At 39.6% G+C, this 24,426-nt stretch overlaps 1 protein-coding gene across 1 annotated transcript in view; it reads left to right on the plus strand.

Moving 5' to 3' along the window:
• Positions 1-24,426, plus strand: part of DNAJC5B (DnaJ heat shock protein family (Hsp40) member C5 beta) — a 77,770-nt gene that overhangs the window by 25,270 nt on the left and 28,074 nt on the right. The window contains exon 3 of the mRNA XM_003831373.5: positions 2,824-2,959. Within this exon, the coding sequence (XP_003831421.3) occupies positions 2,841-2,959 (119 nt within the window). The 5' untranslated portion in view covers positions 2,824-2,840. The remainder of the gene's footprint in view (positions 1-2,823; positions 2,960-24,426) is intronic.

Consider the following 24,426-nt stretch of genomic DNA (forward strand, 5'->3'; position numbering starts at 1 on the left):
GGCCATGCAGATCTGAGGTTAGACTTAGATAGAAGGGCAATAATAGAAAAATATGAACCAAGTTCTACTATAGAAGCAAGTGGTAGTATTGCTTTCGGTTCAGGCTTCACCTTTTCTGTGAGGCCATCCCTCCCGCTCTCACTCAAGTTAAGCACTTGCTCTTGAATCACCCAGCGGACATTTGCCAAATACCTAATATGTGCCAAGCACAAAGCGAGGCCTCTAATGGCATGGTTCCCAAGCAGAATCCTGTCCTCTAGGAGATCCCTCGTCTGTTTGATCTCTATACTTGGTACTTCTCTGACCCTGAACACTAGTTTCATTTTTGGCTTATACATTTGGATCCCATATTAGTCTGCAACCTCTCTGAAGACCTAGCCCACACTTTAGGCTTCTGAATAAATACTGTCATCTGAATAACAACATTTTGGTCAATGTCAGACTGCATATACAATGGTAGTCCCAGAAGATTGTAATGGAGTTGAAGAATTACTATTGCCTAGTGATATCATAGCTGTCATAATGTAGTGTCACACGTGACTCATGTCTGTGACAATGCTGGTGTAAACAAACCTACTGCATTGCCTGTTATATAAAAGTGTACAATGACCTAGGACTTCATATTCACTCATTGCTTACTCACTGATTCAGAACAACTTCCAGTCCTTTGAGCTCCATTTGTGGCAAGTGCCCTATATAGGTGTACCAATTTTTATCTTTCACACTACATTTTTACTGTACCTTTTCTGTGTTTAGGTGTTAAAAAGTCGCCTACAATACTCAGTACAGTAACACACTGTACAGGTTTGTAGTCTAGGAGCAATAGGCTATACCATATAGCCTTGGTGTGTAGTAGGCTCTATTATCTAGGTTTGTGTAAATACACTCTGTGATGTTCACACAATGACAAAATCCCCTAAAGATGCATTTCTCGGAACATAGCCTCATCATTAAGTGGTGCATAACTATAATTGAATTGTCGGCTGTGGGTGTTATCATAATCCATGTAGTAGATTATCTTCAGTAACCTGTATATCTCTTTCCTGGATTAGTGACAGCAAGATCCAAGTAGGAAGCAATCAAAGTGAGTGAGTCATAGAGCACGATGCTCACAAGCATGAAAATTATGCTTCTCTGTGCCTTGTTAAAATTGATTTTACAACTATCTGTTGATTTATGGGAGTCATGACATCTCTTTTATTTTATGACATAGATGATGAAGAGGAAATACATTTTTCCCTCAAATTGAAACTATCAAAATGGTTTCTTTTGGAAGTTGCATATAGAGAAAAATCGATAAAGCAGACATAACTCTTCTTATCTGTACTAGAAATGTCAACACAATACATTTGAATCTGTTGGGTTTGAATATCTTAGTTTATCACTATTATTTTCCCAAAGTATTCTTTCCCAAGTACCCAGAAGCCACATTCAACTTAAAGGCAGAGTAGGTGCAGTGATTTAAGAAACATCCACAATAGTTAGTCTGGCTTGACCATGCTCAGGGAGCTGCCACTGGTGTTTAATTGAGAGAGTATAATAGCACTTAGGAGTCCTGGTTGACAGTGACCAAAACCTAGCTGAAACACACAAGAAAAAATATGCATGTACATTTGTACATGGAGAGGAATTTTATTGGCTCAACCCAAGGAAGGGTTGATAGACAAGCTGTTGTAGGGTAAGAGTTGCAGGTGGACCCAAGAACAACCGGAGCCAGGAACTGAACCCCACTGAGGCTCTCACTCTCTTTCACCCTCTCTTAATTCAGGCCAGCCAACAGTACCCAAATGTTCAATTGTATAGGTTTCACTATCTGATAGATCTATATTTTTAAAATCCTAGGGAAGGATTCTAATTGGTCTGGCTTGGGTCAGGTACTTCTTCCTGGTGGACTAACTGAGATCAGGTAAGGCCGAGGCAGGTCTCAGGAAAAGCACAAGTTGCAGTGGGGACCTATGCACTCCCCAGAAAAAGAAAAGCTAAACGGCTAATAGGAAAATTATCTACGACTATGATCTCTGGCCAGAACTCCCCAAAAGGCATTTGTTAAGATGGCCTAGATGGCCTCTAACTCTATATTCTGTAGTCCTAGGATTTGAATTATTATGTTGATTTGTTCATTTATTTGACAAATAAAAATTGTGTATATTTATGGTGTACAGTGTGATGTTTTGACTTATGTGTACATACATGGTGGAATGGTTAAGGTAAGCTAATTAGCATACACAGTAGCTCATTTCTCATTTTGTTGTGTGGTGAGAACACTTAAAATCTACTCCCTAGCGATTTTCACATACATATATAATATATTGTTATTGACTATTGTCACCAAGTTGTACAACAGATTTCTTGAACTTATTCCTCCTATTTAACTGAAATTTAGTATAATTTGGACAACATCCCCCAGCCACTGCTTGTCCCATATCCACCACTTCCATTGCTGGCTAAATTTGGAAAATATATGAAAAAGAAGTTAAGCAAATTCCAGAAAAAAATGAAAGACCAAAAAGCTCTACATTTGCCTGGCCTTTGAGGATTGATTCTCAACAATTCTGAATTCACTGGGTGTTTAGATGACATTTTGCTTCTATTTAACCGTGTGGAGAAAGCCCTGTTCCATTTGCATGGCTGCCTGTATTCTTTAACACCCTGATTCAGAGCTCTGCTTTTGGCTCTCTTAACCCTTTTCTCCCCTCTTTTTGTAGTTGGTACACAAATATTCTTCAAATTGTCATTTTACAAAAGGTCAAAAATGAGCTGTCTTCCCCTTTAGAGAGTGGGAAGTAGTGTGCATAACCTTCATGGCTATTTTCTCCCCTTTAGTTTTGCAGCCTTAGAAAATGGCATGTAACATACCTAACCAAAGACAGCGGACTCTGTCAACAACAGGAGAAGCTCTATACGAAATTCTTGGTCTGCATAAGGGAGCATCAAATGAAGAAATTAAGAAAACCTACAGGTACGGATTTCAATGGTGACATTTCTTCTGCTACTAGTGAGTTATTTTGTGACTGGCAGGTTCCTCCATTAAAGACATAAGCTTCTCGCTAAGACCAGTAATCCAAATTTTAGATCCAATGTTCCCTGCTCTACAACATAGGAGTTAGGAATGGAAAGGCATGACAGTGATTTTATGAAAGAACTCACTGATGATGCTGGGCCTTAGGAAAGGGCAGCCTGTGTCTTAGACCTGCAGTGAAAGAGAGAGAGAAAGAGAGAGAGAGAAATGAGTGAACCAACCACAACCAATCGCTGTCATTTTTTTTTTTCTTTCTTTGACAGAGTCTCACTCTGTCGTCCAGGCTGGAGTGCAGTGGTGCAATCTTGGCTCACTGCAACCTCCGCCTCCCAGATTCAAGCGATTCTCTGCCTCAGCCTCCTGAGTAGCTGGGATTACAGTCACCCAGCTAATTTTTTTTTTTTTTTTTTTTAGTAGAGATGGGGTTTCACCATGTTGGCCAGGCTGGTCTCGAACTCCTGACCTCAGGCGATCTGCCCACCTCGGCCTCCCAAAGTGCTGGGATTACAGGCATGAGCAACCGCGCCCTGCCAATCGCTGTCATTTAACCCATCTGATATAGCATCACTGAGTCAGAGGAATTCTTTTTAATAAAAGGAGTTTGGTGGAATGCTGTATTTGTAAGCTATACTTCTCAAGCCCTTAATTTTGATCTTTTGTGGTCTAGTTCCAGGTTAGCTATTTTTGGAAAACTTTGAAATGTCTTTTTATTTTAAGTCCAAGGAATAAAAAAATGTTGAGGGAGAAATGCCATTACTACAACCCAAACATATGAGAGAAGCTGTCTGAAAATTAAAGTCAAAGGGGCAAATCCCCAACTCAAAGCACAAAAAAAATCATCTTCTTCTACACCGAAGTCTAGAAAGGCCTGTCAGTGACAGAAGCAGCACTGGTTTGGGGCTTCCTACTCCAGGAGACTTTCTGCACTGGTGCTATAGTATGTCAGTCCTCTAAGAATTCCATGATGATTTTAATGAATTTCTGAAAACTCTGTTATTTGTCCCACCTATAAGGCATGTAGCCTATCTGATACTTGTCTTGACAATATTTTGGGACCTCTTAGGGCATTTTGAGGTATTTAACTGTCTCTTGGCTAGTTGGAGGAAGAAAGATGTGTGGACCTTAACCACCTTCTGGACAGGAGAGCTGCTTTCAGAGAGAGAAAATCTTTCCAAGAGAGTGCTTGTTTGTTTGCTTGTTTGTTTAGAGTTAGGGCCTCACTTCTGTCACCCAGGCTGGAGTGCAGTGGTCTGATCATAGCTCACTGCAGCCTTGAACTCCTGGGCTGAAGCAGTCCTCCTGCTTCAGCCTCCTGAGTAGCTGGGACTTCAGGCTAGCTACTCAGGCTATCAGGACCACCATGCCTAACTAATTTTTTAAAATTACTTTTTTAAAAAGATGGGATCTTGCTTTGTTTTCCAGGCTGGTCTTGAACCCCTGACTTCAAGTAATCCTCCCACCTTGGCCTCCCAAAGTGCCAGGAGAGCTTTGACAGTTTCACATTGAAGTCTAAATTTGCTAAGACTCAGGCTCTTTCTTACATATAGTTTTAAGTAGATGAAACAACCAGAAACTTTTGACTTGTGATACTCTACCATGAAGGACATGGTGATAACAGAAATAGTGGAATAATTTGTGCTTGTAAACATTTACGATTCACCTGTGGGTTTTGGTGACTGATGATTAAATTGTTTTCCACCTTGCAAAAAAAATGTTGAGTACAAAATTAATTTGCTTATTGTAGAAAATTTGCAAATTACTAAAAATGAAGGCAATAACATTTATCCATAATCCTACCTCCAGTAATAATTATCATTAATATTCTGTTTCCTTCTAGTCTTTTTTTTTTTCTATCTAGAAAAGACATTTAAAAATCAGGTTGTATTAGTCTATATTCTTCAAATTCTTCAACTACCTTTTTTTTTTTTTTTTTTGAGATAGAGTTTCACTCTTGTTGCCCAGACTGGAGTGCAATGGCGCGATCTCGGCTCACCGCAACCTCCGCCTCCCAGGTTCAAGCAATTCTCCTGCTTCGGTCTCCCAAGTAGCTGGGATTACAGGTGCCTGTCACCATGCCCGGCTAATTTTGTATTTTTAGTAGAGACGGGGTTTCTCCATGTTGGTCAGGCTGGTCTCTAACTCCCGACCTTAGGTGATCCTTCAGCCTCGGCCTCCCAAAGTGCTGGGATTACAGACGTGAGCCACCGTGCCTGGCCTACTACCCTTTTTTTTTTTTTTTTAACAAGGTCTTATCATGAAAATATCTTGATGTTATTAAATAGCCTGATTTTTAATGGCTGCGGCCTACGGTTATTTTGTAATTTATTTAGTCACATTGCAAGCTGTTATTGAACATGTAAGTTCTTTTACTTATTCCTTATACTTAATATACATATATTATAACACATTTTCAATTACTTATTTTCTTATGCGGTATAAATCTATGCCTTTACAGGAAAAAAATAATCAAAATATAAATAAATTTTCAGATTTTAATCAGTTACTTCTTGATTTAGTCTTGAATTAGGTTTTATAAACCTAAGTCCTTTTTCTTACTGTACAGAAGTTTAAAATTAGGCAAATTTGTTAGTCATTTATGACTTTTGTTTTACTATTATGGTTAAAAGACCTCTCGCAATTACAACACTATAAAAATATTCACCGTATCTTCTTCTAGCACATTTAAGATTTTGCTTTGACACTAAATCTTGATCCAATTGGAGTTTATTTTGGCATAAGGAATGAGGTAGAATTCCAGATCTGATTTTTTCCCAAATCCTTAGCCCACTAATACTTATTGAGTCTCTATTTTTATCTATTAATGGGAAATTCTTTGGGTTAGGGTTGGAACCTTCACCATGTGGCAAATTGTAGGAACTGAAATGCCATTAAGAAGCATGTTTTGAAGAAAAAATGGCAATGGTGCGAACTGCAGTTTGGAACCAAATAGTTACACGAAAATGGTAGAGTCTGATAAAACTCAATATCAATCTTCTAGTTTATATTTCCCTTAAGGTGCTAGGGAGAGAAAAGTCTTTGCTCTTTCATTTTGCCCTAGACCTATCCAGAGGCCCGTGCCTGGGAGCTGCCCACACCTGTTGGTGGACGTCCTTGGCTGAAGATCACTGAATTTGACTGAAGGCTTCAGGCTGGGACACTGTGCTGGGGTAGGGGAGGTGGGAGGGAATGCCATAATTGCATTGTCAGTTAATTTTTGTAATATCTACAAAAATGCTTCCCAAAATGGGGAGGGAAAAAAGTGACATCCAACTTCCTTGTAATTTTTAAAATCCACTTTACTTTACAAATGTGACTCTTAATTGTCTTTATTAATTTTGTAAGCCAAAATTTCAGGTCATATGTTAATTAAGGCATTAATTATGCTGAGTTGTTTGCAAGTTTAATAATTACAACATAAAGTCTATTCATGTAATTAGTGTCTTGCTATTAATTTTGTTTTAATGTCATACAAATATTATTTTTTCAGGTGATTAGGGTACTAGTATGCTGCCAAAAGCATCTACTTCTCCCTAAATTACACATTTGTATTCTGCAAGTTATTCAAAATGTATGAGTAAGCTGGAAATCCACTGAGAATATTATTCTTATATTGTAGGATCTGGATCAAAGCAGTCACAATATAGTGAATTAAAAGTCAGTGAAATTTAATAAAATTACCAGCTGTTGAATCCATACACCACTTGGCCACTGTTATAATATTTGGCTGTGCTCTTGAAAACAAGGCTGAGTTAGAAGACTTCTTTCTTCTTTTGCATTTTATTTTTAAAAAGATAATCTTTCATTTGATTAAAAGGAAAACAGGTATATAAAAAAGTCTTTCTCTTACCTCATATCACCCAAGTCACTTTCCCAGGGGAAACAATATTATCAATTCTTTGTATACCCTTCTAGAGAGATCTTATGTCTAAATAAGCATATATAGGCCAGGCACGGTGGCTCACACCTGTAATCCCAGCACTTTGGGAGATCAAGGCGGGTGGATGGATCACTTGAGGTCAGGAGTTTGAGACCAGCCTGGCAAACATGGCGAAACCCCATCTCTACTAAAAATATAAAAATTAGCTGGGCATGGTGACGCATGCCTGTAATCCCAGCTACTCGGAAGGCTGAGGCAGGAGAATTGCTTGAACCTGGGAGGCAGAGGTTGCAGTGAGCCGAGAGCCGAGATCATGCTGCTGTACTCCAGCCTGGGCGACAGAGTGAGACTGTGTCTTGGAATAAATAAATAAATAAGCATATATTCAGAACTTCCAGTCTAAGCAAGATGATGTAGACTTTTCTCTCCCTGCTAAGCACAACTAAAAACCTTGGAAATAACACAAGAGCCAACCAAAAGAGAACTCTGAAAGGTAGAAAGAGAAAGGTTAACTGGTCAGAAATCCCAGGTCACAGCAGCAGGGCATTTTATAATCCCCTCCACCCCAACCCAACAAAAGATAACCCAGGCCCAGCTTTTCCCAATACCCAATCTAGCAGAAGAAGGCATCCAGGTAGTCTCATTCTTCCTCCAGATTGAACAGAAGTCCTGGCAACAACATTAGACAAGCCCCACAGAAACAGCAAGGGGCACCAATTGAAAGCTCCCCATCAACATCTTGCTGGGAAATGCTGTCTTTTCCCACCACCAGTCTGGGACTCCTCTCTCTCACCTAGAGACCCCACTTGACAGAGGAAATTAGTAGGGGGATTCCACCACAAGCACCCAGCCCAGGAATGCTTTTGTCCCCACAGGCTGGAGAATCCCTTCACCTAAAGGCACCTGGCTCCTCAGCTACTACCAACAAGGAGTGTTGGGAGCCTCAGAAGCAGGAGACAAACCAAACAAACAAAAGAAGCACCGTAAAGACTCTGAAAAGTAGATTGTTATTGGAACCACTCACAAAAGTAGGCTAGAACCTGCATGCTAAACCTAAAGAAGGGGACTGCCTGCCAAAATAAAACAACTTAAATAGAACCCAGAATCTCCCAACATGATAACCAAAATATCCAGATACAAACAAAATGACCCATCCTACAAAGAAGCAAGAAAATCACAACTTGAATAAGAAAAGACAATCAGCTAACTCCTGTGCTGAGATGAACCAGATGTTGGAACTATCTGAAAAGCATTTTAAAGTAACCATCATAGGCCGGGCGCGGTGGCTCTCGCCTGTAATCCCAGCACTTTGGGAGGCCGAGGCTGGCGGATCACGAGGTCAGGAGATTGAGACCATCCTGGCTAACACAGTGAAAGCCCATCTCTACTAAAAATACAAAAATTAGCCGGGCTTAGTGGCAGGCGCCTATAGTCCCAGCTACTCGGGAGGCTGAGGCAGGAGAATGGCGTGAACCCGGGAGGCGGAGCTTGCAGTGAGCCGAGATCGCGCCACTGCACTCCAGCCTGGGCGACAGAGCAAGACTCTGTCTCAAAAAATAAATAAATAAATAAAGTAACCATCATAAAAAATTCAACAAGTAACGACAAATTCTCTTGAAGCAAGTAAAAAAAAAAAATGGAAATTCTCAGTGAAGAAATAGGAATTAACAAAAAAGAACCAAATGGAAACTATAGAACCAAAAAATAACATAAATAATAAAACTAACTGGATGAGCTTAATAGTACAGTGGAGATGACAGAGAATAGAAATTGAGGACAGATCAATAGAATGTTCCCGATCTGAACAACCGATAAACAATAAACTGAAAACAGAGTCTCAGAAACCTGTGGGACAATAACAAAGATCCAACATTTATAGCATTGACATCCTAGAAGGAGAGGAGTGAAACAATGGGACTAAAAGAGTACTAAAAGAAGTAATGGCTGGAAATTCCCCACATTTGGCAAAAGATAGAAACCTACAGATTCAAGAGGCTGAGAGAACTCCGACAGGATAAACCCAAAGCAATCAATGCCAAGAAACATTATAATTAAATTTCTGAAAACTACAGACAAAGAAAAAAATTTGAAAGCAGCCAGGGAGAAACAATGCATGGCCAAACACCCATTTGAATAGCAGCATATTTCTCATCTAAAGCAACAGAAGCCTGAAGGAAGTGACAAAACATTTTTCAAGTGATGAAAGAGAACTGTCAACAGAAAATTCTGTATCTGGTGAAACTATATTTCATGAGTGAATGGGGAAATACGTTCTCACATAAAGGGAATCTAAAAGAATTGTCACTAGCAGATCTCTTCTTAAAGAATGGCTAAAGGAAGTTCTTCAAAAGAAAGGAAATGATAAAGAAAGATCAGGAAGAAGGAAAGAACAAGGGAGAAAGCAGAAATATGGGTAAATACAAAAGACTATCCTTTTCCTCGTGAGTGGTCTGTGTCCTCCCACCCTCGATGGTGGTGTGTTCTCGCTCCTAGCCTGTACTTTGTATTCCCTTAACAGTTTATCTTAAAGATAAATCCAAGGAATGATCAGTTCATGAAAGTTTTTCTCATTCTTTTCATATTACCATGTAGTATTCCACGACATGGATGTCCCATGACTTAATTAGTTTCCTATTGATAGATATTCAGGTTGTTTCCCATCAAGTCTGTCTTTTTTTCTTTAAAGGCTGTCTTTTTAAAACCAACTTTTTGCTTCTCGGAGAGGGAAACCCTGTAGTCCAGAAAGGTAGATAGAGGTGGGGAAAGGGAAACAATCTTGGTTCCTGATCCCTTTTCCATATTTGCATGTCCTGATCCCAAACTCCTGGAGCAAAGATCTCATGGACCCAGCCAGATCAGATGCCCATTCATGTCTAGCTGGCTCTGATTCAGGGAATCACAACTTCCCACTACCACTTAGCAAGGAGGTGTGATCCAACTTTTACCGGAAGGGAAAGGGACAGTGTTCTCTAAAAAAGGGGACAAAGTTGGGAAAGAAATTTTCAGTATCTCCAGTTCTTCATTCTTTTACAGAATTAACCATAAAGCAGCCTCAAAGACCTATCTCAGTCCCTCCTGTGTCAATTTGTAGATCTTTATCATAGAGTCTTCCTGTGCATAAAGCACCTTTTTCCTCTTTCATCTGAAATTCAACCATACTTCATTAGTCAGCTGATAAAATGGAGTCCCCAGCTACCTCAAAGGACAGCTGGGAAAGGTGACAAGAGGAAGGCTTTTACTGTGCCAATCCATCAGGTATTGAAGCTCTTGCCTTATTGACATTTTGTGAAGAGAAATGAGATCTTTTTTTTTCAAGGGATGCCAAGCTCTTTGTGGCAAAGCACAGTGAAAATATCAGGTACTACTGTGGATGAAAAAATATCCAAGTCTAAAATTATCCTGCCCTTTGTTGCTGCTGTTTAAAAACCATTTATCTAGCATAAGATGAATTTGTGATCCAAGTCAAAAGTGACATATCACAGGGTGAAACTCATGGTATGGTCTCATCCAGGGCCTTCATTATGGAATAAATCTGCCTTTAGTATTGCAGAGCATAATCATCCCAAAGGGGTTGAAGTCTAAGGCTCATTTAATCCAATTTTGTCATTGCTAGATCATGTCACTTAATCTGACCAGTGTTTGCATGAGATAAGCAAATATTTTACCTGCTTCTCCCACTGCCTAAAATTCTTAAGTCTCCCCTTATCATGCTGTCTGAAGGAGACTTATTTGAGTTAATCTTTTAAATTCAGATAGGCCTAGAAGAAGTTATCCATCATTCATACATTTGCCTGAACTTTAAACTGGCGTGTCTTGCCTTTCCACCTAATTTAGATATCGCTCCAAGAGCCAACAGGAATTTTGAGTTAGAAAGCTAGTGTAGGAGTTGAGGAGGAGGGAGAGTCACTAGTGGACAGTGGGACGATTGAACAATTGGGGAGATGGGAGACTGCTGAAATAAGAAACTCAAAGCTTTTTCTCTACATAACCTCAATACTCAGGCTCAAGACCCTTTAAAGTGACTTGAGAACTTGGGTTCACTAAGAGTCTCTGCCGTCCTTCTTCTAGGGGTCTCCTCTGCGGAAGTCTCCCAGGGCGTGGGAGGCAGTTCATCTCCATGCAGTGGCATTGTCCACCAAGCCATGTTGCCACCCTGTAGCTGATGCTGCTTTGCCATTTGCTGTGTGGGCATGTCCACAGTCACTGCTAGACATAACCTTGGGTGCTAGACTCTGCTGCTGCAGCTCCCCTGCCACTCAGCTGCATCACCCTGCCAGGCACGGTAGGCACAGAAGGTGCTCCTTGCCAACCTCTCAGTCCCCAAGTCCCGACCGCTCCTTCAGGCCCAGAAGCCTCTTCTGCTGTTTACCTTGAGAGCCGAGGGAACACCAAAGCCTGCTGGGCTGTACCTCTGGCAGGATTGAGGCTGGGCATAGCGGATGGCTCCTTTCCTCCTCTTTGTGATATGCTCTGTTAGAGCCCCCTATGAGTTCAAAGCATGGTAGAAAAGCTCCTTCCAGTTTTCCTTGTAGCTCTGTTTTTCTCTAGGACCCAGACACATGCTCAGGGGGTGAGCCAGACACTAGCAGTAATGTCGCTCTGCTTAGACTCTAGATCTCATCCAACAGACCCCCCTCCTCTTGTGTCAAGGTCATCACACCTGGCTCTTTCCTAAGATGCATTCTTTTCCAGAAAATTCTACAGTTCCCTCCCCAGACTAAGAGAGGTTTGTGTCAGGCTGTACCACTGGTTCTTTAGACGTACCCAGCTGGGGCTGCCACAGCCGTGGCTTGTATTCCTTTCTGGAAGCCTCTTCAGCTCTCTGGGACTTCTGGGAGGCCACTGCTACCAGCTTTCCAAACACATCCTGATGTGCCCTAACCCCGTGCAGTGAACAATGGGTGACAATGACTCAAAGAGCAGCCCTACCGTATTCCTGCAGCAAGTCCACCTGATTCTGTGTTGAACTGGGTAAATAAAGTGTATTATTTTACTGTTTGTTGCTCAGCAAGAACTGTGGGTGTGTGATTAGGTTTCCTCTTTTCTTGTTGGCACATAAAGGACCTTCACTCCAAAGTCATTAGATTGTTGATCCATACTGCTACCTAATGATAGCAGAAGCCAAGAAGGCTGATCAGAGCACGTAGCAACCACCAGTATGTCTAGAGTCTCTGACACTATCAATGGCTTTATACCAGCAAGTCTGGTTCATTATTCAACGAATATGTATTGAGCACCGCCTCTGTGTTGGCCACTGTCCTAGGTAAAATAGCAGTGAACAAAACAGACCTGCTTCCTTAAACCTGTTTTAAATAGGGCCAGGGGAAGGGGGAGGCTTAATAATGAACACATAAGTAAGACACACAACATATCAGATGTTGCTAAATGCTAGGAAGAAAAGCAGAAGAGGGTAGGGAGTGTTAGGAGTATGCTGGAAGTTCTACATTCTCTTTGAGATGTTCACATAAACACTAAAATCACTCCATTGAAGTGTATTCTAAATATAATGTAGCAGTTAAGAGCACAGGGTATTTCTGAGTGTGATGGTGCTTGCCTATAGTCCTAGCTACTCAGGAGGCTAAGGTGGGAGGGTCTCTTGAGCCCAGGAGTTTGAGGCTGTAGTATGCTATGACTGAGCCTGTGAATAGCCACCGCACTCCAGCCTGGGAAACACAGAAAGATCCCATATCTAAAAATGAGTGCAAGGTATTCGGAAAGACCTGAATTCAACTCACTTTTCTCAGCCTCATTCTCTTCATAAGTAAAGTGCAGATAATGATCCAATCTCAGAGGGTTGTGGAGGATTACATGAGATGATGCATGCAAAATGCTTAGCCAAGGTCTGGCACATGGGTACTGGGTGCTACAAAGGATACACAAGGGCCTGAGAACCAACCATACAAAATGGCAGTTTCCAAACTCAGCTAGGGCACGGGTGCAGGGTGACGTGCCAAGAAGTGTTGAGTATGTGAATGAGAAAGAATGTATATAGAGAGAGATTGAGAGAGAGTATGTTTGTGTGCGTGCGTGTATAGGGGGTACTTAGATTATGTGACATTTAGATTCCATTGAATACATTTAAAAGAATGTTACAACTGTTTTATTTTAACATGCTGATGTTTATAATATGCTGAAAATTACATTCTTTGCATCTGTTTAATCTTATAAAAATTTTTAGATACCAAGTTAAAAATGTTGAAGGGACACAGTTTCTCAATATTATTTTAAGAGGTGTCTAAGCAAAAAGAATTTAATTGGGGGTGGGGAGGACAGAAGAAACCCAAACATCCCACCGAGAGTGATGACAAGGAGGCATTCAGGTGGCTTCGGGGAGTGGCAGCCTGTGGGGGCGCAGCCGAGCCCCTTCCTGAGGGCTTTCCTTTGCTTCCTGGCCCACTGCGCTGTCCCAGCAGAGCACTGCAGCCTCACAGACAGTAGTTCCCTTGCTGCTTTTCTGCCTCTCCCATTCCATCAGTTCCTTGAGGGCAGACGCTGTGCCTGGTCTCTCATTGTACTTTCAGCCCTAGCACCATGCTAGTATTTGCTGAATGCAAAAAAGAATTAGAAAATAGAAAATGTCTGTTTTCTCCCCGATTATAGTCTCAGCTTCTTCAGGACCATTTCTCAAATAATTAGTTTGGTCACTTTGCTGAACAGGGAGTTATTCACTGACCCAATAAACAGAGGAGGGGCAGATCAGAAAGGAAAGATACTAGCTTCCATCTGGGATCCAGAGCATTTTGTATGATTCTGGGACCTTCAAGTGAAAAGTAGTTAGGGGATAAGAAAAGGAAAACTGTAAAGAAACAGCCAGGTATGCAATTTAGAGAATGTGTCTTCAGAGTTTAAAATCTCATTTGTAACATAAACATTGGTTTTTATTTACACCAATACATACATTTTTGAAGTGAGCTAGAAACAAGATTAAGATGCCCCAAAGTGAGGCTGACTGGTTTCTCTGGCATGTTGGGTGCAAGAGCCTAACAAAATGCTGGGTAAGAAATCATGCAAAGATCTAGCTCTTCCTTGGCTTTTTAGAGAGCCACAAAATTGGAGTGAGGCTGGCTGTGGTGGCTGTTGCCTGTAATCCCAGTAATTTAGGAGGCTGAAGTGGGAGAATCAATTGAGCCCAGGAGTTTGAGGCTGCAGTGAGCTATAATCATGCCACTGCACACCAGCCTGGGTGACAGAGTGAGATCCTGTCTCTAAATAAAACAAAACCCTAAATAGATATTAACTTATAGACAGGCTTGGTGGCATGTGCCTGTGGTCCTGGCTATTTGGGAGGCTGAGGTGGGAGGATCTCTTGAGCCCAGGAGTTTGAGGCTGCAGTGAGCCATGATTGCACCACTGCACTCCAGCCTACGTGGCAGAGTGAGACCCTGACTCTAAAAAACAAACAAACAAAAAATCAAAGTGAACTAGTTTTGCACATTAGCACTTGGGTCTCTGTGTCTCATGGATAAGCTTAATTCCTCCTTGCTGACAAGGTACCAAGTATTCTGATTCACATGACAGCAGAAGACTCAGTTGACTCTTCTTTTTCATTTGACTTCACATGGAATTTTCTAGAAATTATCTTCCGGTTCTGCAGAAATGAGTGGCCTCAGAGTAGACCAAAGTGAGGCAAATTCTGTTTTCAAAAGAAGCAGAAAAGAGTGCCATTTCCATAATAATCTGTGGCAACCCCAATCTGTGGTGCTTTTACCCATCTTTATTAGCAATTACAGGTGAAAACAGAGACTGCTTATGAATAAAGTGTAAATGTCAGGGGAATGCATAGTTAATAGAAGAATTGTAAATATTTACAAGGCAGAGTGATGATTCAAGCTCACAAGATTAATTGACATTAATCTCTATCAAGCACTAATTTGCTTCCTGAGTTCTAAAACCTTCCACTGAAAAGAGTATGTGAGGCCATACTCACAGCCCACTTGGAAGAGTTGTCTTCTGGTGGGCTGCATAACCTCCCTTGTCCCTCGTCAAGTCTTTCACTTGATCGGGCCTCTTAGTTCTTCATGCAGTGCCAATCTCAGTCATTCCTAGGTGCCGGAATCATTACGATCCGTAACTTTTTCACTCACTCATTCACTCAATATCTATTTAGTATTGGATAATTATTTATATTATACTATGAGAGATGAATATACATGTAATATTCATTGTATTCATTAATATGAACCCTATGCTCAAGTTCATCTATCCCACTCACTGTACTCTCCCTTGTTTTGCTTGTCTTTGAGACGTATCTTTTCAACCTTATTAAATTTTACTCTATGTAGTAAACACTTTAAATTTACTGGCTCTGGTTTGCATGGTTGTGCAATCTTCTCCAGCAATGCTGGCCAGCAGAGAAACAGGAGTGGAATTAGTGGGTAGCTAATGTCATCTTCTTGGGGGTGAAACAGGAAATCAGAATGATTAAGAAATTGAGTAAGATGGTTTGAGTAGCATTCAAGTGCGTGAACACAAGATTCAGCCTGTATAGTTAAGGAAATTGTCAGTGAGACTGCCAGTCTAGAAAAATAGATCCTATTAGGTTTAAAAAGTGAGTTTGGGGGAAAATGGGTTTAGGAAGAATAAAAAAGTGAGAGCTTGACATAAAGATCAGAGGATAATGCTGTTTGTTTTTGCACTGAGAAAACTGAAAGACTAGAGACACTGGGAGCCTGAAAAGAGCTATTGGCAGGGACTGCTTCTGAAAACTACCAGGGCCTGCTTGGAGCTTTGTCACTGGAACTTAAGCCAGGAGCCGGCAGGAGGAAGGCCTAGAGAGAGCAAGTGCTTGCTGAGAGCTTTGACTAGAACCAGGGGTGCGAGCTGCTATTGAAAGTAGGAGACAAGATATCAGGCAGAGGAAGTCTATACAGCCATTTCTCCTACACCGCAGTCTTATCCTCCCTTGACCTTCTAGTTCAGTAGAGATTGCTGGCCTGAAGAAAAACCACAAATGTAAATTTTCCCCCAGGAAACATAATAAAGTTAGATGCCCAGAAACTTTTATTGGGAGCTTGGGCCAGATACAGATATTTTGAGCTGTATGCAGCCTACAGATTCTGAGTGAGCTGTGGGCTGGTAGGTTGTTGGAAAAGGATTATATTATACAGTACACAGAAATCTTAGTGGCTTGCTAAAAGCTGTCAGTGACCCACTGGTGTCAGAAGTTCAGGTCCTCATCCCCTAAAGTAGTGGCTTATGATTGGTGTTGGACATGTATTTTATCTACTGTGTTTGCACAAATATCCCAGTTCCTTCTACCTTATTAGAGAGGGTAATGAACTGGCTCTTAATCAGCCATAGGAAAAAACTGTAGTGACCAGAAAGCTACCTTAAAAAAAGATTAAGTATTGTTGTACTTTTAATCCTTAAATTTAAAAAATCAAGTATAATTCCTCAAAAAGTCAAGTTAATACACATTCTAGTAAAAATGTGGGGAAATACTTTTCAAGCAATGATTGAGACACAGTGGTTTCACCAACTCCACTACCACTAGAGGTCAGCACTTGACTCTCCATATGGTTCTGTATGAGGGAAAAGACCAATTCTCTGAAACAGATCATCATCTACGGTTCCTGTTGTTATCTCATGCCATCTGTCTTGAATCACAAAGGTGACTGCATCCCAGAAAATGAGAGAACACTCAAACAATGGTTGGGGTGAGTTGCTCAGATATTCCATCTGCAAATGTGAGAAAATCATAGGATTGTGTAATGTGGCCTTCAGTGTGTCCTCAGTGGGGCCTTGCTGGTCAAAGTACTTGAATCATGTACTATGGTAGCAGGTGTTTCAGAAATAATTACACAGCAGGGGTAGCACTGGCATCACAATCTGCAATTTGAAACCAAATGGTGCCCCGAGCTTTCTATTCTGTCCCTTATGAAGGACAGAGACTAATCCTGGCCCAGTGGCTCCTGAGTCCCTAAGCCCTGCTAGCATTCTCAGCCACATACTGTACTCAAGCTTCTTGTGGGAGGGCAGTTGTACTAGGTGCAAGTGCATGAAGTGGTTGTAGGGGGTTTGAAGGATTTAGGGGCTGATCAAGAGAAAAGATATGGCCACAAGAGGCAATAACACATCATAAGCTTTGTCGGTGCTTGGGTGCTTCGATATGGCTGTGTGAGAGGGGCCCTCATAGCATAAGACTGCCCAGGGGCTTTCAGTGAAGGGGCACCATCTGGGAGAGAAGGATGAGGGAACTTGTAAGGAAGAGGGGGTAAAAACAGGGGCTTATGGGTCTAGTTATGTCATCCAGCAGCATGGCAGGTCTTTTGAGTCAGAGAGCTCCAAAGAGCTATAAAAGCTTGAGGTCTTACAACCACAAAGCTCCATCTTATCAAAAGCCAGTAGAAGTGGAGTGAGGTTTTGCAGGGTAGGTAAAGCAGACTGGCTCTACGTGGCTGGAAATCTGATGGTCAGGCTATTTTTTAGATAATTGGATGTGTTAAATAGACATTTTTCAAAAGAAGATATACAAATGGCCAACAAATATATTTAAAAATGCTCAACATCACTAATCATCAGGGAAATGCAAACTAAAACCACAATGAGGTATCACCTTACTCCTGCAAGAATGACCATTATTAAAAAGTCAAAAAACAATAGATTTTGGCACAGGTGTGGTGAAAAAGGAATGCTTATACATTACTGGTGGGAATGCAAATTAGTACAACCACTATGGAAGACAGCATTGAGATTCCTTAAAGATCTAAAAATAGACCTACAATTTGATCCAGCAATCTCACTACTGAGTATCTACACAAAGGGAAAGAACACAGTATATCAAAAAGACATGTTCATACATGTACTTATTGCAGCACAATTCATGATTGCAAAGATACAGAAGCAACCTAAGTGCCCATCGACCAATGAGTGGCTAAAGAAAATGTGATATATATACATCATGGAATACTACTCAGCTATAAAAAAGAGAAAAATAATGTCTTTTGCAGCAACTTGGATGGAGCTGGAGGCCATTATTCTAAATAGATAACTCAGGAATTGAAACCAAAACACTGTATGCTGTCACTTATAAGCTAAGCTATGGGTACCCAAAGGCATACAGGGTGACATAAGGGACTTCGGAGACTCAGAAGGGGGAGGGTAGAAGGGGGTGAGGGATAAAAAACTACAATATATACTACTCAGGTGTTGGATGCACTAAAATCTCAGACTTCACCACTATACAATTCATCCATGTAACCAAAAACCACCTGTACTCCAAAAGCTATTGAAATTTTAAAAATATTTAAGAATAAATACATAAACAGATGTATAAAAACCTGACTTTGGTGCTGGCAGGCTTTTGAGCTACTGGGTTTCAGCCTGCAGTGAAGAAATTTTTAAAAAGCTAGGGGCCAATACACAGAGGCTGTCTTTGGCTCATATGTGTAACAGCATGTAAGGCCTTTGGTGGGATTAACATATAGTTGAAAGAAGACAACAAAGACATAAGTGATCATCAGGAGTTTCCTGGTTCTCACTGACTAGGTAATTTGTACCAGTTGTTCCTCCTGCTGACAGCAACTAGAAAAACTGAAAGAACACACCCCCCACCCTCCCCTACCTCCCACTGCCCCCCCCCCCATATTTTAAAAGCATTTGAGAGTAAAGAATTACTGCTAACTGGGCCCTGATCTTGGAGAACAGAAGCTGAAAGGCTAAGTAGGACTATAAAAAACAGCCCTACAGACAAAAGAGGAGAAAACTTGGACACTAGCCCAACAAGGATGAAGGTCCTGCAATTTTATTGAGATTCTGAAGTGCTGTAATCCAGGAGAAAGGGTAAATTAGAAGGAAATCTTCTGTGGTTGACAATTACTTTGGTGGTCATCAACAACCATGCCCGCTGGTTTTCATGTCCTTGTGTTGTAAGTCATGAATCTGGGATGGCTCTCTGACCCAATTTAACCCATAGAATATGGCAGAAGTGATGCTGTGCCTAAATATTAAAAAGGTCTACTAGTTTCTGCTTTTGTTTTAAGCTAGCCATCATTCAAGAAATTTAACTACCCCAAGACCATCTTGTTGTGAGAAGCCTCATCTAGCCATGAGGAAAAGCCACATGGAGAACAGAGTTCCCCAGACAGCAGCCCTAGCTGAGCTCCCAACCACAGCCAGCACCAACTTATTGGGATATATGTGAAGCCATCTTGGGAGCATATCTATCAGCTCCAATGAAGTTTCCTCAACCAATGCCAAGCAGAGCTTAAAATTGTCCCCACCAAGTTCTGCTCAATGACAACATTTGAGCAATTAAATAAAATGCTTGTTGTTTTAAGTTACTAAACTTTAAACTTTATGTAGCTTGTTACAGAGAAATAAATAATAGGAACACCAGTCTTGTATGGACTGCAACTGAACTTTGAGTCATCTGGGTAGCCAAGGAAACCTTGATCTTTAATATTGGATTAAGATGATCTTAGTTTTGCAAAGACCACAGAAATCTGAAAATAGGAAATAAAAACACTTTCTGGTTTAAGATAATATCTTCTTAGTCCTCAAATTATTTCTTAAATATGTTTTAATGCAATGTTTGACACAGAGATAAGCATACAAATCAAGACAATATGAACAAGATTTAGCAGAAATAATAGGAACAGAGCCATAAGAATTTTAGACATTTGAATGATCAGATACAGATCTTAAAATAACTATCTATGACCAAGAAGATAAAATATGAGACTGAGAATTTTTTTTTAAAATCCTGAAAATTATGGAAAGGGATATTTCAGATTTGCAAAATAAACAGAAACTCTACAACAGAAAATACAATCACCAAAGGAAAAAACCTTCACCAGGTTAGAGAGTTGACTAGAAGATAGCTTAGAAGAAAATACCAAAGAAGAATTACAAAAAGATGGAAAATGAAAAAAGATTTAAAAGTAGAAGATTTATTAACAAGATAAAAACGAAGTTTCATTAACAAGAAAGAATTACAAAAGGATGAAAAATGAAAAAAGATAAAAAACATAGAAGATTTATTAAGTTAGATATAAGCAAGTGGAGTCTAAAAAGGAGAGTAGAAAGAGAATGAGGAAAAGCCATTTGAAAAAACAACATGTCGATTTTCCAGGTTCATGAAAGATATTAAACCACATATACTCAATAAAAGCAAGTAAAATAAAGGCAAAGAACTCTGTACCCAGGAACATCACAGGAAAACTTCCAGAATCTAAACATGTGTAAAGCCTTTATAGCAACGAGAGGAAAAAATACATATTACTTTTAAAGCACAACAATTAGACTTACAGCTGATTTTCCAACCAAGGTAACAGAAGCCAGAAGACAGAGGACAAAAGTCTTCAATATGGTGAAAGAAGGTAACTGATAACCTACAATTCTACATCCAGGGAAATTTTCAAAATTGAGTTGAAATAAAGACTTTTTTTTTTTAAAGAAAACTGTGAATTAATTCCCAGTGGATTTGAAAAGAATGATAAAAGAATATATAATTTCTAAACCAACAGGGAAAAAAAGTAGAGTAATGAGAAATTAATCCAACAAGAAGGCAATAAAGGAAAGGGAAAAGAAATATGAGTATATTTTAGAAGGGACAAGTAGAATATGGTGAGTAAACCTGAAAAATATCAGAAATTATATTAAAAATAAATATAGACCAAATGCTTCAATTAAAAGAAAAAAGTCACTTTGAATAAAAAACTGACATCGTATGGTTTTTACAAAAGACATATCTAATATTTAAGAATACAGAAAATTTGAAAATAAAAGGAGGGGCAAAGATGCTATGCAGATGCTTACCAAAAGAAAGCTGTATAGCTTTATTAAAATTAAAATGAAGACAGAAAGCATTACTACAGTAAGGAGCGATACTTCATAATGATAAAAATTTGACACCCTCCAAAGTCTAAACCAGGAAGAAGTCGAATCCCTGAATAAACCAATAACAAGTTCTGAAATTGAGGCAGTAATTAATAGCCTACTAACCAAAGAAAGTCCAGGACCAGATGGATTCACCGCCGAATTCTACCAGAGGTACAAAGAGGAGCTGGTACCATTCCTTCTGAAACTATTCCAAACAATAGAAAAAGAGGGAATCCTCCCTAACTCATTTTATGAGGCCAGCATAATCCTGATACCAAAACCTGGCAGAGACACAACAAGAAAAGAAAATTTCAGGCCAGTATCCCCGATGAACATGGATGCAAAAATCCTCAATAAAATACTGGCAAACCGAATCCAGCAGCACATCAAAAGGCTTATCCATCACGAACAAGTTGGCTTCATCCCTAGGCTGCAAGGCTGCTTCAATATATGCAAATCAATAAACATAATCCATCAAGTAAACCAAACCAATGACAAAAACCACATGATTATCTCAATAGATGCAGAAAAGGTTTTTGACAAAATTCAACAGCCCTTCATGCTAAAAACTCTGAATAAACTAGGTATTGATGGAACGTATGTCAAGATAATAAGAGCTATTTATGACAGACCCACAGCCAATATCATACTGAATGGGCAAAAACTGGAAGCATTCCCTTTGAAAAACAGCACAAGACAAGGATGCCCTCTCTCACCACTCCTATTCAACATAGCATTGGAAGTTCTGGCCAGGGCAATCAGGCAAGAGAAAGAAATAAAGGTATTCAAATAGGAAGAGAGGAAGTCAAATTGTCTCTGTTTGCAGTTGACATGATTGTATATTTAGAAAACCCCATTGTCTCAGCCCCAAATCTCCTTAAGCTGATAAGCAACTTCAGCAAAGTCTCAGGATACAAAATCAATCTGCAAAAATCACAAGCATTCCTATATACCAATAACAGACAGAGAGCAAAATCATGAGTGAACTCCCATTCACAATTGCTACAAAGAAAATAAAATATCTAGGAATCCAACTTGAAGGGATGTGAAGGACTTCTTCAAGGAGAACTACAAACCACTGCTCAAGGAAATAAGAGAGGACACAAATGGAAAAACATTCCATGCTCATGGATAGGAAGAATCAATATTGTGAAAATGACCATACTGCCCAAAGTAATTTATAGATTCAATGCTGTTCCCATCGAGCTACCACTGACTTTCTTCACAGAATTGGAAAAAACTACTTTAAACTTCATATGGAACCAAAAAAGAGCCCGCATAGCCAAGACAATTCTGGGCAAAAAGAACAAAGCTGGAGGCATCATGCTACCTGACTTCAAACTATGCTACAAGGCTACAGTAATCAAAACAGCATGGTACTGGTACCAAAACAGATATATAGACCAATGGAACAGAACAGAGGCCTCAGAAATAGCACCACACATCTACAATCATCTGATTTTTGACAAACCTGACACAAACAAGCAATGGGGAAAGGATTCCCTATTTAATAAATCATGTTGGGAAAACTGGCTAACCATATGCAGAAAACTGAAACTGGACCCCTTCCTTACACCTTATACAAAAATCAACTCAAGATGGATCAAAGACTTAAGCGTAAGACCTAGTACCATAAAAATCCTAGAGGAAAATCTAGGCAATACCATTCATGACATAGGCATGGGCAAAGACTTCATGACTAAAACACCAAAAGCAATGGCAACAAAAGCCAAAATTAACAAATGGATCTAATTAAATAAAGAGCTTCTGCACAGCAAAAGAAACTAGCATCAGAGTGAACAGGCAACCTACAGAATGGGAGAAAATTTTTGCAATCTATCCATCTGACAAAGGGCTAATATCCAGAATTGACAAAGAACTTAAACAAATTTACAAGAAAAAAACAAACAACCCCATCAAAAAGTGGGCAAAGGTTATGAACAGACACTTCTCAAAAGAAGACATTTATGCAGCCAACAGACACATGAAAAAATGCTCATCATCACTGGTCATTAGAGAAATGCAAATCAAAACCACAATGAGATACCATCTCACGCCAGTTAGAATGGTGATCATTAAAAAGTCAGGAAACAACAGATGCTGGAGAGGAAGTGGAGAAATAGGGATATTTTTACACGTTAGTGGGACTGTAAATTAGTTCCACCTTGTGAAAGATAGTGTGGCGATTCCTCAAGGATCTAGAACTAGAAATACCATTTGACCCAGCAATCCCATTACTGGGTATATACCCAAAGGATTATAAATCATTCTACTATAAAGACATATGCACACGTAAGTTTATTGCGGCACTATGCACAATAAAAAGACTTGGAGCCAACCAAAATGTCCATCAATAATAGACTGGATAAAGAAAATGTGATACATATACACCATGGAATACTATGCAGCCATAAAAAAGAATGAGTTCATGTCCTTTGCAGGGACATGGATGAAGCTGGAAACCATCATTCTCAGCAAACTATCACAAGGACAGAAAACCAAAAACCACATGTTCTCACTCATAAGTGGGAGTTGAACAATGAGAGCACATGGACATAGGGAGGTGAACATCACACAGTGGGGCCTGTCAGGGGGTGGGGGGCTAGGGGAGGGATAACATTAGGAGAAATGTTTAATGTAGGTGACGGATTGATGGGTGCAGCAAACCACCATGGCACGTGTGTACCTATGTAACAAAACTGCATGTTCTGCACGTGTACCCCAGAACTTAAAGTATAATAAAAAATTGATTCACCAAGAATGTATAACAGTTATAAGTTTATGGGCTTCTAAAACACATGGCCTAAAATATACAAAACAAAGAGTTGGCAGAACTTTAAGGAGAAATCTGCAAACCTACATTCATAGTGGAAAGTTTTAACACATCTGGCTTGATAAATCAATAAAATGGCTAAGGATATAGAAGATTTGAACAAAACAATTAACAAACAAAATCAAAAACTATAAAAACAAAGTACCCAATAAGAACAGAATATATACCCTTTTCAAACACACGTGTAAAATTTATAAAAATAATAAGACATAAGGCAAGGCTCAAATTTTAAAGGATTTCAATCATACTAAATATGTTCTCTAACAGCAATGCAATTATGTTAAAGAGCAAAATTTTTAAATAGCTGGAAATTTTCCATATGTTTGAAAATTAGGAGGTATAATTTAAAACAACTAGTGGCTAAAAATAACAAACCATAATTAAAATTATAAAATATCTATAATTCAATGCTACATATTAAGATGTGAAATGCAGTCAAAATAGCACTTAGAGGAAAATTTATAGAGTTTAATGCACATTAGAAAACCAAGCCCAGCAATAAATTTTAAAAATACATAATGACCAAATTGAGTTTATCCCAGAAACATAAGCTTCATCTAACATTTAAAAACTCAATCAATCACATTAATAGACCAAAAGAGAAACAAGATATCTCCTCTATAGGTGCAGAAATAACATTTGGTAAAATTCAGCATCCATTCACTCTTAGTGAATTCAGAAGAAGGATGCCTGTTACAGCCACTTTTGACATCGTACTTGGGGTGGGGGGTCTTAGCCAAGGCAGTACAATAAGGGAAGAAATGTAAATGATATAAGGATTCGAAGGGAAAAAATCCAATTATCACTTGAGCTTATATAATTGTCTATGTAGAAAATTTAAAAGAATTTATAATTTAATAAAATTTGGACATGAGC

This window comes from Pan paniscus, chromosome 7, assembly GCF_029289425.2.
Source record: "Pan paniscus chromosome 7, NHGRI_mPanPan1-v2.0_pri, whole genome shotgun sequence".
Taxonomy (NCBI): Eukaryota; Metazoa; Chordata; class Mammalia; order Primates; family Hominidae; genus Pan; species Pan paniscus.